This window comes from Dendropsophus ebraccatus, chromosome 3 (assembly GCF_027789765.1).
Source record: "Dendropsophus ebraccatus isolate aDenEbr1 chromosome 3, aDenEbr1.pat, whole genome shotgun sequence".
NCBI classification, from domain to species: Eukaryota; Metazoa; Chordata; class Amphibia; order Anura; family Hylidae; genus Dendropsophus; species Dendropsophus ebraccatus.
In genome coordinates, this window is record NC_091456.1 from 156,686,802 (window position 1) to 156,701,926 (window position 15,125).

At 39.8% G+C, this 15,125-nt stretch overlaps 1 protein-coding gene across 1 annotated transcript in view; it reads left to right on the forward strand.

Moving 5' to 3' along the window:
* FER (FER tyrosine kinase) overlaps window positions 1-15,125 on the forward strand; it is a 160,785-nt gene that overhangs the window by 70,429 nt on the left and 75,231 nt on the right. The window contains exon 12 of the mRNA XM_069962976.1: window positions 9,323-9,415. Coding sequence (XP_069819077.1) covers window positions 9,323-9,415 — 93 coding nt within the window. The remainder of the gene's footprint in view (window positions 1-9,322; window positions 9,416-15,125) is intronic.

Genomic DNA, 15,125 nt, shown 5'->3' on the forward strand with positions numbered 1-15,125 from the left:
AAAAAGAAAAAAAAAAAAAAGAAGGCCATTCCGGTACAATCTACATCATTGGTGGCATGAACTAACACGTAGCATATGTGTCATCCTGCATTAGAAGTTAGGCTTCAGCTAGTTCTAGTTTAGAAGCAAATGTGTGAATGAGCTTTCCTCTTATCCCGTAATTACATTACATCGATCCTTTCAACAAAGTGTATTTGTAATATATTAAAACAAAGCAGCAGAAAATAAGCCACTCAGCCAAATATTCAGGGATACTTTATTGGATTCTAATCATGAATATATGTTTAAGAGGTGACAAGTCTGTCTGAGAAGTGTAATTTCCATAGGGCTGTGCTAGGTTAACCGTTCTTCTTGAATTGATTTAATGAAACTTTTTTTTTTTTTGTTGTTTTTGATCTCATCTTCTCCTTCTTTGCGGCTTATGCTCATTGACTTTCACAGCGTGTGCTTTCTGACTTTAATCTTCTGCTTCTCAAGAATGTTGTGACCCATGTTCAAGGACTGTAAAAGAAAGGGATAAAAAAAAATGGACATACTTGATCAGAATTGATGTTAAATTGCTCCCCATACCCCATATTTTGTGAGACGCTCATGATGAGGGCTCTTTGAGTTTTGAATAATAACATAATTCTAAATCATATTAGGATGCAGTTTCGGTAAGCCATTATTTCTCTGGACATTCCGAGTACTGTAGGTGTTACTGGCGATAGCAGGTGTTATTTCACCTGCTGTGTTAGAACATATGTACCCTATAGAAATGCCAAAAATGCTCGGCGGTTTACTGCAGAAGCATTTTGTATTTTGTCAGAGCGCTGTATCGCATTCACTTGCAGACACGTCAAGTAAAATGGGGCTGTGACATTCTATTTTTTCTTCATTGTCCTATAATGGATGTGAATGCAAATTCTGGGAACCAGCTGTTGCAAAACTACAGTTCCCATCATGCCTGGGCTACCAAAGCTTCAGCTTTGAGTCTCTCCAGGCATGATGGGAATTGTAGTTTTTTCAATATCTAGAGGGCCGAAGGTTCCCTATTCCTGCTTTTAGAGAATAATCTCATGTTTTAAGCACAAAAGTGCCAGACCTACTGCAGGTTATAAACTCATAGGCACTACAATAACAAGCACACTATGCTTTAAGTGACACTGTCACCCCCAGGTGACAGGTGTTCAGGGTCAATTTTGCAGTTTTCACACCTTATTTTATATCATACGTCATGGTGCTTGTTCCAGTAAAAAGTGATCTTTTATCATCTGTGGATTGCACCACCTGGGTGGGGCTTCTTGACCGAAGCACCACTTAGCCCCGCCCCTGTCATCCCCAAGGGTGGCGATGTGGGCGAGGCTAAGTGACGCTGGGGCAATGAAGCCCCACCAAGGTGGCACAATCCCCCAGCGATGAAATGCATTTTTCACTCGACCAAGCACCAAGAAATCTATTATAAAGTAAGGTATGAAATCTGCAGAATTTAGGCTTTACAGCTGTGTAGATAAGTCCTCATACAGAAAGGGGGTGACAGTGTCACTTTAAATCATATCTTCCTATATATGTTTATAGTTTGTGATGTCACATCAGACCAAAATAATACTGATCAGGCAGGTCATTGTTCAGATTCATGATGGTTGACAAGTAGCCCAAGTAAAAACTGCAAATATATTCTTCCTTCCTCATTAATGTATCATGCAGTGGTTATATATAACCCATAAAAAGAATTAATATTTTAAAATTCAGAAAAATTATTGCTATTGATTTATGTACTTCCCCATTAATAACCAGATTCTTTTTAGTAAGTGAATTTTCCTTCTTGCTCATTTGTCATAATGACAAGAGAGTGACTTGTCTTTACTGCTGGATTTTTTTTGCATTGATGATACTTGTCTCTATGAGCCTCTTAATGTGTTGGATGCAGTAATAAAACTAATTGGTATAGTTGAAATTATGGTCTGGGATGCATTTTAATACATTTAATTGCTGTTATAACCACAAATAGCCTGCTTATCTGTTCTGTTGATGATTATAATTATTATTATTATTATTATTATTATTATTATATTAAATATCTATGTATCTATGTGTGTAACACACACACACACACACACACACATATATCTATATATATATATATATATATATATATATATATATATATATGTGGGGGGGGCATGGTCTGTATAGCAAGGTCTACAGCCCTGTACTCTGACCAAGGAAGTCCCCCTAACCTTCCAAATCATAGCAGATCCACTTCAGGCCAGGGCTTGCATCTGGGGACAGGATTGTGGAAGTGATCCATTTATAGCTGTAACCCCTCTTTCTCTGGACAGACAGTGCCTTAATACTCCCTGCAGTCTCTGTCAGCCCTTGTGTTTTCCATCCTCTATTCCTGCTATTATGTGCCTACACTCACACTCAGCTATACACACTGCTGTATAGAAAAGTTTCTCTCACTGTCCTTCTGCACAGCTCTGTGATTCTCATGTCCTGATTGGTCCATGCTGAACACACCCCCTTCCCCATTGCTGTCATGTGACCACACAGACCTCTGACAGCAGCCCTGATTTTTTATTCTAGCCTGTTGTACTACACTCCTGCATTGTGGGGATCTGCAGGTCCATCCTGTATCTACAAACTGCTGTTGTGTTTTCAGGTTTATGCACTTACCATACATTATACACCACATGCTGATTGCTATACTGTACAGTATCTTATAATATCACATATTCAGCTGTTTTTCGTTTTCTGTTTGTTTCATTTGTTTTACATGTTATTCAGAATAAATAAATCATTATTTTTGGGGTGTGGAACAAATTGTCTGCATTTCAATGATTTCTTATGGGAAAATTTGCTTTAATTTAAGAGTGATTTGGATTACAAGCACGGTCCCGGAACAAATTTATGCTCCTAATCCAAGGCACCATTGTATATGTGTGTAAATATAATATATTTATTATTTTTACTCTCTGGAACAGTGTCCACTTTGCTGCCTAGACTGAGACTCAATAAAGAGACCATGGAGAATTTAATGATTGCCCCATTTTACTACTGGAGGACTAGAATAGCCAAGTAGCCAAGAGAGCAAAACTACCCACACATAGGCAGATGTGCATGTCAGGAAAGTCCCATATGCTGAGTTTCAAAACACTAACAGAGGGGTTCTAACATGCAGCAACATAGGGGGAGATTTATTAAACATGGTGTAAAGTGAAACTGGCTCAGTTGCCCCTAGCAACCAATCAGATTCCACCTTTCATTTTCCAAAGAGTCTGTGAGGAATGAAAGGTGGAATCTGATTGGTTGCTAGGGGCAACTGAGCCAGTTTCACTTTACACCATGTTTGATAAATCTCCCTCATAGTGTCTTTGCGACTTAGTTTAGGCTGCATCACAGTGTTATGCATCTTGTCTGCAGGATAGAATAGTGTAGACTGCAGCGGTAGGTTTTATTTTTTTTAAACAGATCATAGACACACTGGAGTATGTGTCTAGATATTTTTCTGCAGGTTTTCCACACTTAAAGGAGTATTCTGGCTATATATTTTCTCTCTCTAATCAACTGGTATTAAAAATTATATATATAATATATATATATATATATATATATATATATATATATAATATTTGTCATTTACTTAGACATCTCAAGTCATCCAGTACTTATCAGCTGCTGTATTTCCTACAGGAAGTGGTGTATTCTCTCCAGTGTGACACAGTGCTTTCTGCTGCCACCTCTGTCTGACATTAACTGTCCAAAGCAAGAAAGGTTTTCTATGGAGATTTGCTATTGCTCTGGGCGTTTCCTGACATGGAAAGAGGTGGCAGAAGAGAACACTGTGTCAGACTGAAAAGAATACACCACTTCCTGCAGGACATACAGCAGCTGATAAGTACTAGATGACCGGAGATTTTAAATAGAAGTAATTCACAAATCTATATAACTTACTGACACAAGTTGATTTGAAAGAAACCTTTCTTTTTCTTTTTGCAAGAGTACCCCTTTAATAACTTAATAAGGACTCTATGATATGTTAAAGGTTTTTCGAAATGTCAGTTACACTTTAAATCTAATGAAGAGAACTAAATGTGAACACTACATCTCTTTATAGGAAACCTTTGTTTAATAGATTTTTAAAGGGATTCTATCAGTTTACAGCCGAATGGTGGCGGTCCAGTTGCTAGGACCCCTACCAATCACTAGAACTTGCTAAAGTTGTAGCTCCAGTTGAATAGTTAAATGGAGTAAGTCACACATATGCGGCCACCGCTCTGTTCTATATTGGGCATTTCTGAAAAATACAGAGCACAATATTAGCTTTTCCTTATGAACACTAAGGTTTCTGAGTCTTTTTTAATTGAATGCCTAAATCTATGTAATCTAGTGAAATGCAATGACCTACGAATTAGTATGACTGCATCTGCACTGGTATTAGGAAGATAGTGTTTTAGATCTAACATGCCCACTAGCTTTGAAAGCTTGAAAGTCTGCAGACGAGACCTTTTTATGCCTCTACAAGAGTAAAGGTGTCATAGAAGAATGTTTGCAGATCAGGATATAACTGAGAATTAAACCATCTATTGGTATGAGAATGGTTCCCTGGCGTATTAACCTCTGTAATATGGCAGGTGCACACGGTGCTCATCTCTGCCTGCTCTCTGGAGCAGGAGATTACCAGGAATTTATGAGACCCATTCAGAGAGCGATTTCAATGCTTCTTAAGACTCCTGAGTTATAGGACCTGCTTCGTACTTAGTAAGATTACTGGACAGTGCTTATGGGAAGGATGCTCTGAACCTTTGTCCTTTCCAAGTAAACACATATATCTTTCTGTTTCCATGTGTTAGGAAAGCCTTTAATCATTAGAAATTTGACTTTTCAATCTCTGCTTCCAATAATGCTATATTATATATAGGATTGGCATCAGTAACTTGGATTATGCAAGTTGAAATAAATGTGCTATACGCTACTGGTCCTGGATGTATCTTTGGCCAGTAAGGGCAGAAACTAACACTATACTTTGCATTGTCCTTAAATGAAAAATAAAGGTTTATTTCATCGTTGCATAGAGATTCTAAGGAACATGTTATACAACCACAAAAATGTTTTTTATCACCCCCTTTCCATGTATATTGTTAACACATTGGATTTAGTCCCCTATCCATAAAATAAGTTATCGGTATATACTGTATTTTCTTGCTTATAAAACTACTTTTTAACCCAAGAAAATCTTCTCAAAAGTCAGTGGTTGTCTTATACGCCGGGTGTCATCTTATAGGGCGGGTGCTGAGAAACTTCGGAGCTAGACTGGCGAATATGTGGTTGCCGCATACGGTGGGGGGAGCTCAAAAACGGCCACCTTCCCACCATATGCGGTGACTGTATGAAGAGCAGAGCAAGCTTCAGGTGTCCGGGGTATGGAAAAAAGAGACACGGTAAAGTGGCGCTGTGCCCAGAAAAACACACCTCTTTCACCCGTCTGGCCCGCCTTTGTATCCTACTGTATCTCCTTCTCTGCCTCTCAGATCTCGCTGCTGTCTGATGATGTTTTTTTTCTTTTTATTTGGTGTGCGTTGGAAGAGGGGGAGTCTTATGCAGCAATTATATCCCAAACTCTATATTTTAACTGGAAAAGCTGGGGGTCGTCTTATATGCTGGAACATTCTGTAATCTCCAGGGGTCAGACTATGGGGGAACAGTGTGTCTCTTTTAAATAGAGTGGTGGATTTGCTATTTTCATATCTCAGTCAGTCCCACAAATGTGTAACCTTTGCTTTATTTACATGGGTGACTCTGGTCCCCTATTCTCACAATAGCTGGGATTGCCAGCACGCATACAATTATGATTTATCCTGTGGATAGGTGATTCAGGTTACTCCTGGCACAGCCCTTTTTTAATTTTACCCTCCACTGTTTACTACAGTAGTTGTAGTTGCCAATCTTGCTGTGTGTTAGATTTCACCGCTTTTATTTTCAGTAGTTATAGAGTTTTGTGAAATAATTGGCAGCGCTCAATGTTTTATGCAAATTTCTATCAGTCAGATCTGACCTGAATTTGGTCATTTAGAATACAAAACGTTAACTATTTTTGTAGGGGGAAAAGTTAAATTAATGTAACATTTTCCCTGTTTTTAGTATATAATTCATACTTTTCATACAGCTATACAGATTTCTTTATTTGACCCTAGAAGTTGTGAAAGCCCTAAGCCATTAAATTTATCTTAAGCCTCTATTGCATGGGGCGACTGAGAGGAGCTAATGAGTGCTGTCAGTGCTCGTTTGCTCCTCAGCGATTACCAAGGCAGCTGCGGTGAAGGGGAGGCTTCCGGGGTGATCGCTAGATCGTCCGGGCAGCCCATAGCAGAGAGCAGGGGTCTGCTGGCCCTGCTCCTCTTCCACGGAGCAACGGCAGCAAATCATTGCTATATTAGTCGCTTGTCTTTCAGCATGTTGAAAGACAAATGACTGCAATGATCAGCCGACATTTTTCATGTCGGCTGACCATTGCCTTCTATTACACAAGACGATTATCGGCCATAACGGCCCATCATCGTTTTGTGTAATAGGGCCTTTAATAAGAATTTCTTTTACTTTGACTTTTCATTGAATTGTGTATTTTAATCCCAATTTTTGGTCCTTAAAGTTTTACAAAAGATTGTTACCATATATCTAAAAAAGAAAAATGTTGCGAAGTGTCTTAAAGGGAACCCGTCACCCCCCATACCGGGGTGACAGGCTCCCGACCCCCGTTAGAGACCCCTATACTTACCTCATCCCGCCGGGTCCCGCTTCTGGATTCGGTCGGGTCCCGGAGATCTCAGCCGCTGCAGCCCGGCGCGCGCGCTGAGAGATGAGTCCAACGCTCATAGAGAATGACAGGAGAGTCCAGCGCTCCGTCATTCTCTATGAGCGTTGGACTCATCTCTCAGCGCGCGCGCCGGGCTGCAGCGGCTGAGATCTCCGGGACCCGACCGAATCCAGAAGCGGGACCCGGCGGGATGAGGTAAGTATAGGGGTCTCTAACGGGGGTCGGGAGCCTGTCACCCCGGCACGGGGGGTGACAGGTTCCCTTTAAGCATTGGACAACCATTATTGATAAGGGATAGTTCAAGAAAAAAAATTTATCTGTGTTTTTGCTGCGTGGATGCTATGTGTGCTGTTATATGAGGGAAATTTATTAAGCATCTACACCAGGATTTTGGTGTAGTAAAGTTTTGAGCGATGAGTGTTTACACTGGAAGACTTGAGAACGATAAACAATGATTTTGAGGTCCGCTCAAAAGATGCAGTCAATGACATGTGAATTATTTTTTTTTAAATTAGGCTGGTTTCACACTGGCTAAACCGTTTGCAAAAGAGCTTTTGGGGCCTGTAGCCAGACGTTAGCTGTGAGTCAATGGGATTTTATAAAATACTGTACTTTTCTTTTTTCAGGCCTATTTTTTTGGCTCTTTAGCAGTTTTTCCCAAAAAACGCAGCATGGTGTGGTATTTTTTTCTGCAAATTTCTGCTATTTCTCTCGCATAGAGTTTATTGGAATTTCTTCTGTTCGTTTCAAACACGCCAAAGCAAAAAAAATTCAATCACACCTTAAGTCAAAAATGCCAAAAATAAATGCCAAGATAATCTTTGGCATTTTTTTTTAAGCCAGAAAACACCAACAAGCAAGCTGTGTTCATGGAGCTGCTTCCACATAGTCCATTTTCTGCCACAGGACACTGAATTGCTTTTGACCAAACTTTATAGTTTTACTAGCCATTATAACCACACAAGGTCCGTAAAGCCTAGTGTACACAGTAGCCTGATGGAGAGCTAAGTGGTGGAACTGAAGCATGCTTTTAATTGCAGCATATTAGATATTTTTTTTGTAATGTTGCTGTTTATTATATTTTAAACCGATTAGTGGCATTGGTCATCTTTGTTAGGCCCATAAATGCAGCAATGGCAACTGTATCTAACCACCCCTTATTTGACCAGTGGCACACAGGACCTCCGTTCTCCTTATCGTTGGGGGTCTCAGTGGTCAGACCTCCACCAATCAGATGCCTATTACTTATCCTGCAGATAGGCAGTGAGGGTGCTGGCAGAAAATCCTTTGAAACAGAGAAGAAACTAAAACCAGACATTTTGTTACTGAACCCCGCACCACCGAGATTAGTAAAGTTCTCAGAGATAGGACGCGCCTATCATGCACTTATGAAATACTTAATTGAAAACTCATTTAAGCTTATTTAAATAAAACCTCTTTACTTTTAAAGTTGGTAGAATGTATCAATTACTATGATAAAAATCTACTTTTATGTTCTCCAGTGTTTTCTCTCCACGGATCCAAGAGTACAGGGATGAATGGTGACTGCTGTGCTCTGTTTAACACCTCATACGGCTAAAACAGCAGCACAGCTCTCATTTATCGGTGATGATGAACAATGCATTCTCCTTCATAGTCGCACATTTAATAGCGTATGATTTGTCATAATGTATTTTTGTTGACAACCGCTGGCAAAGACACCTGTTAACAAACATTAGCAGCTAATTAATTTCTAGTTAATGGGTTTTATAGTATGCAGGGTGTCTTGGCGTCCTTTCAATTTCATTAGTGTTATGCTAATATAGTTCAGTTATACATTTAGTAATTGTATTATTGGTTTGTTTCCTAATTAGATTATTTTCATCCTCTCTCAAAACACATCATTTTTTTTCATGCACATTAAAGACACAAGCCGCGATTATAGAGAATATAATGGTGGTTGAGGTCGCTTGCGTTTATGATGGGGAAATACGGAATGAGGTAGAATAATAATTATTTACATATATGTGATTTTTTTTTCTCTGGAAGCTACCTATATTCAAAGGCGGCCGCGCTGATCTCAGACGATGAATGCCATCCGACCTGTGCATCTATTTCATTAAGTGGGATGTATGCAATCATTTGAATAAAATCTCTTTTCCCTCATACGACTATTGTATAATGGTCATCAGTACACATTAAAGGGGTACTCTGGTGTTTTGATATAGTGCTGCAGGTATATAGAAAATAATAAAGATGTTAAAGATGTTATACTTACCTCTCCACGCTCCTCCGGTGCCCTCCTGCCAGCAGCTGCAGCAGCACTATATCAAAACTTTCTTAGCTCCTGACTACTCCTGTAATACAAAACACTAACCAACAAAAAAGTTTACACAAAAAAGTGAAAAAAAAAAAACCATTAAAAATATAAGTTTTATAATGTGATTGACTGAAACACTGAAGAGAAAATGTTGCACCAGCTAAATCCAGGTATCAGAAATATTAAATAAGATTACTTGAATTTTTTTTTGTTTTTTCTAATTTCAGGACAAAAAAGAACGAGTGTCAAAGTTTGATACGTTACGCCATTCAATAGCTGGTATTATTCGGTCTCCAAAATCAATGCTCGGATCTTCTTCAGTAAGTAAAGTTACAAATAAAGGGGGGGGGGGGGCTGGACTTCTGACTTATGGCATGTTGTTTTGACATACAGTATCATAAATTGTTCGCTATTGAACTGTGAATTTTATTGAGTGTTAAACAGAAAATCAGAAAGTATGGAGACACCTAAATAAATGGGAATGGGTGCAGGTGACATTTATCTGATAGAGAATTTGATGAGGAATCAACATACATTTATTTCTTCAAAAATTATTAATATATAATTCTCAATTACCAAACAAGTACATCAAGAATAGACTTTAGAGGATCGTAAAATTGCTAATAACCTTGACAGTAATGAATGTACATCACAGCATAGATTTGGATCCCTCACTGAATTTCCTATCCGATACTTATGTCATGTTAACCCCATCCCATTTGAAAATATTGACTTTGTTCCAAGATAGCGGATTTCAGAATTGCCACCACTCTTCATAGATTTCCCCCCTTCCACTTAGCCTGGAACTGTATGGTTTTTTTCATATAAAGCTTGTGGTATACATATGTTTTATGGGAAAATCACCTGATTGAGGTTAGAGAGTTATTTTGACCTATATTTTTGTGGTTTCTGTTAAGGTTTCCATTTTTTTCCACTATGTGAGTTTTTATTTTGGAACTGGAATCAATATATGACAGATGCCAAGAAGTGACATCCATCATTGATTTATATTGGGGAGTCTCCCACCATACACCTCTGTCGGACACTGCAAAACACATTGTGGAGAGACTTAAAGCGACTCTGTACCCACAATCTGATTTCCCCAAACCGCTTGTACCTTTAGATAGCTGCTTTTAATCCAAGATTTGTCCTGGCGTCCGTTCGGCAGGTGATGCAGTTATTGTCCTAAAAAACTACTTTTAAACTGGCAGTCCCGTACCCAACAGCCATGGCCTAGATTGAGTATGCATTAGGCTGGCACAATCTCTCTGTCCCTCCTCTCCACCCTCCTCATCATTAGGAATGCTCCACGCAGATTGCCTCCTATTCGTCAGCTGTGTGAATACTGAACATGGGCTGCATCGTTAAGACACCTGTGCAATGTTCAGACAGGAGAAAATGTTCCAGTGGCATTCCTAATGATGAAGAGGATGGGGAGGAGGGACGGAGGGGTGGTGCAAAGTTAGGGCACATATACTCTAAGCCCCGGCCGTTGGACACGGGGCTGCAAGTTTAAAAATTGTTTTTTAGAACAATAACTGCATCACCTGCCGAACAGACCCCAGGACAGATCTTGGATTAAAAGCAGCTATCTGACGGTACGAGCGATTTGGAGGGGTCAGATTGTGGATACAGAGTCGCTTTAATGATTCGACATAACCCAAAAAGAGACAAAATTAAGTCTCTTCACACTGTTTTTTGCAGTGTCCTGCAGAGTTTTATGGTGGGAGACTCCCCAATGATGGATGTCCCTTCTTGGCATCTGTCATACATAGATTTCAGTTCCAAAGTAACGACTCGCATACAGTGACAAAAAAAAAAATGGAAACCTTGAGAGAAACCATAAAAATATAGGTCAAAATAACTCTCTTCTAACCTCCATCAGGTGATGAGATTTTCCCATACAACATATGTTTACCACAAGCTTTATATAAAAAAGCCGTACAGTTCCAAGCTAAGGGGAAGAGGGGAAATTTGTCAGGGGTGGTGGCAATTTTGAAAGCTGCTATTTGGAAGCAAGTCAATATTTTCTAATGGGATGGGGTTCACATGAAATAAGTATCCAATAGGAAATTCATTGCGAAATCCAAATCTTTGCTGTCATGTATCTTCATTACTGTCAAAATTATTACTACAGGTTATTCTTGATGTAATTGTTAAAGCGTAACTGTCATTTCAGGGTCATTTTTCTGAAAACATTAAATATCAACAGTACAAGCGATTTTAAGAAACTCTGTAATAGGTTTTATGTACTAAAAAAGTTTCTTTCTGTACTGAAAAAGCAATCTCCCAGCCTCCCCCCTCACATCAGAAGAAGCAGGATTTCTGTCTCCATTATGTGGCTATGGAGAGGGGAGGGGCTGTTAGGAGGGACTGAGCACGGAGGATTTCTGCAAAGCACAACACCCTGCAATCTTCTCTCAGTAAGTTCATAGATAAGCACTGACCTTTCTGACACCTGAATTTAGCGTTTTAGGTGCCCATAGAGTCTACAAACAGCTGACCTTCATGTCGCCCCTCCCCCCTTCATAGGCTTACAATGGAGAGAGCAGAACCCGTCTTCACTGGCTTCTCTGTAATGAAGACGTGTTTGCCTGATAATGCACAGATAAGAAGTCAAGGGGGGGAGGCTGAGAGATTGCTTCTTGAGTACAGAAGGAGGCTTTTTTGGCTGATGAAACCTATTAGAGTTTCTTAAAATTGCTTGTACTACTGATTTCTGCAATAAAAAAAAACATGACAGTTACGCTTTAATTATAACTTAACCCTTTGAGGACCAAGCCCAAAATGACCCAGTGGACCGCACAAATTTTGATCTTTCCTCTTTCGTTTTTTCCTTTTCCCCTTCTAAGAGCTCTAGCACTTCCAGTTCCAGTCGTCTGGGCACAGATTTCCATGACGTACTGGTACGTCCTAGGTTGTCTAGGGGTTAAAGAGTTGCTGTCGTGTTTTTTTTTTTTGTTTTTTTTTTTGCATAATTCAATAGTACAGACAATTTTAAGAAACTTTGTAATTGGGTTTAATAAGCAAATATGCCATTATCTGCATTCTAAAAAAGGCTTTTCTCAGGTCCCCCCTCCCTCCTCTTTTCCATTCACTGCAAATTATCAGGAAATTGTGTCTTGTTGCATCAGACATTCCCGTCTGTTCTATGGAGAGGGGAGGGGGAGGAGGAAGGAGGGAGATTAGTCACCAGCAGAGAGCAGAGAACAAAGGATTACACGAGAGCTGAATGAAAGCCGCTATTCAGAGGTCAGAGAGGTCAGTGCTGACTTAAGAGGAGATAGCCCAGTGATGTAGCTGTAAATTAAAGGGGTAGTGCGACGCTAAGAAATTATTCACAAAATAACATACATTACAAAGTTATACAACTTTGTAATGTATGTTATGGATCCCCGTGTTCCCCCACCCCCGCATGTGGACCCGGAAGTGTAGTGTACCATACATACCTGACGCGCGTCGTCCCCGTCCCCGATCTTCTGTCAACGACATAATCTTCGGGAGGCCGGCCGAATTGCTGCAGCCGTCCCTGATGCCGGCCCCCCTCAGCCGCGTCATCTGCTGCTCAGCCGCGATTGGCTGAGCATAACTGTGTTCAGCCAATCGCGGCTAATCAGCTGATGACGCGTCCTGAAGATTACGTCGTTGACAGAAGATCGGGGACGGGGACGACGCGTGTCGGGTATGTATGGTACACTACAGTTCCGGGTCCACATGCGGGGGTGGGGGAACACGGGGAAGGGGGCGATTCACATACATAACATACATTACAAAGTTTGTAACTTTGTAATGTGTGTTATTTTGTGAATAATTTCTTAGCGCCGCACTACCCCTTTAACTCTCTATTGTGCTGTTTTGGTGCCTCATCTCCCTCCCCTCTCCATAGACAACCATAAAGACAGGGGGGAGAGCTTCAAACTGCTTTATCATGATAAAAATGCATTTTTTGGCTATTTTTGTACTATTGATTTCTGCAAAAAAAAGTTAAACGACAGTGACACTTTAATAACTTTTCAAGGAATAAAGCAAATCTCTTCTAAAGGTGGGACTAAATGATCCAACATAACCCAAAATTAAACAAAATTTTGTCACACCATCAGAAGAGATTGCTAGATGGTCCCAATTTTTCATTATGTAAGCATGCTTTTTGGGTACAGCTAAAGCAATCCTAAAAGCACTACTCCCCAGAGTACAGTTTCTATACCTGTAAATTAAAATTGCATTGTGCTTTTTGTCATTGTAAAACCTAGCCTTCCCACCAAACATATGGTTAAATATATAAGTATTTGGCTCCTAGCTGCTTACTATTTTATGTGCTTTTCTCACATTTCTGTAAGCATTCAGCTGTACAGTATGCAAATAAACTTAAAACTGAAGCGTTAAAAGATCGGCATGCCTGCATGTGATAGAAGTCGATGAGATAGAAATGGCTCAGAGGATGGCTTATGTGCTTTTATTCTGTTTATTTACTTTCCCTCCACCTCTACGCAGTATTTTTTTTATGTTCAAAAGGCAAAGAATCTCTCTTTTTTGTAGTTGAAATGAAACCCGTGGGCTGTTTTCAGCTGAAGTGAATGAGTGGTGCACAGTGTGAAGTCAGCAATTAACAGTGAAGCAGTGAAACGAGAACTGATAAGAAAAGTTATGGCATGATATAAACTGTTACTATCTTACAAAGTAATACAGAGATGTGATCACCATACAGGCGGCTATAAAGGCGGCTCGTATAACCCTGCGCTTCCCTGGCCTTAAATTAAAAATCATTTGGTTAACTTGTATCAGTATGGGGCACAACAACATAACATGGGTATAAGTGTCCAAAATGCTGTGTTTTGGCGCATCTCATTAACCCGAGCTTTTTAATTCATGATGCCAAGTATTCTTAGAGGATTGGATTGAGCATACTGTATATAAAGCCACAGATCCACCTGCAGCCATTTCACAGCTTTATTCAGTCTCTATGTGGTCCTGGAGAGCAGAGGGAGCTCAGATACAAGTGTCTATCTATTTATGCTGCTGGTTCATAAGCTAAAGAGAGTCTTTGCTAAATGTGTTTCTTTTTGTACCAAAACCCTTTTTTGACAATGATTTCACCACTTCTTTATAATTACTATTATGTACCATTGTTCAGCAACACCACCATATCTTTGTCTTCTTGGATTCCAAGGTGGTGTCTCCTCTAGACTACTTTTTCCTCTTTTAAAAAAAAAATAAAAAATTAAAATACAGGGTAGTAATAGCATTAGCTGTGTGAGCAGGATGTCTGCGGGTCTCTAGCTATATATGGTTGACGTTTAAGAATTTTGTTACATGAGCGACACTAACAGTGCCCTGCAGATTGCATTTACCTTTAATACTGTTGGCTTCCATCATGGTGTCCATCATTGGGACTGGAAAAAAGCGCAGCCTGCTGAGCTATTCCTCATGTCATTTAATAGAATCTGCAGTGGGGGTTCTAAGTGGTTCCTTCAACACAGATGTAAACACAACTTCAGACATATGGCAGGGCAACTATCATTTTCAAAAAGTTTTGACATGTTGTAGACACTGCTCGGCAATGCAGAAAGCCAAGTGTACAGTCCATAATACTTTCTTAAAATCCGTAAACCACACTGTCGGCTTCCAAGTAGAGTTAGGTGAATATTTAATAGATCTCAATCAATCTGTCATATTGCATGCTCATGAGGCTGGAGAAAAAAAATGAAAAAAAAAAAAACCCAAAACTTATACACATTTGCCCAGGTCCCCACAGTGTACAACACGGGGGAGCTTAGACCTGGCAGAGCAGCGCTTCTTGCTTTTAACACTCAAAGGCAGGAAACACTGCTCAGCTGTGACCAGATTAGTTTGGCTAAACCATCCCTTTAAAATGACACTGTCACCCCCTTTTTGCATTATGACTTCTCTACACAGGTGTAATGGGTAAATTTAGCAGTTTTCATACCTTATTTTATATCATACGTCATGGTGCTTGTTCAAGTAAAAGGTGATCTTTTATCAACTGCAGATTGTGCTAAGTTGGCAGGGCTT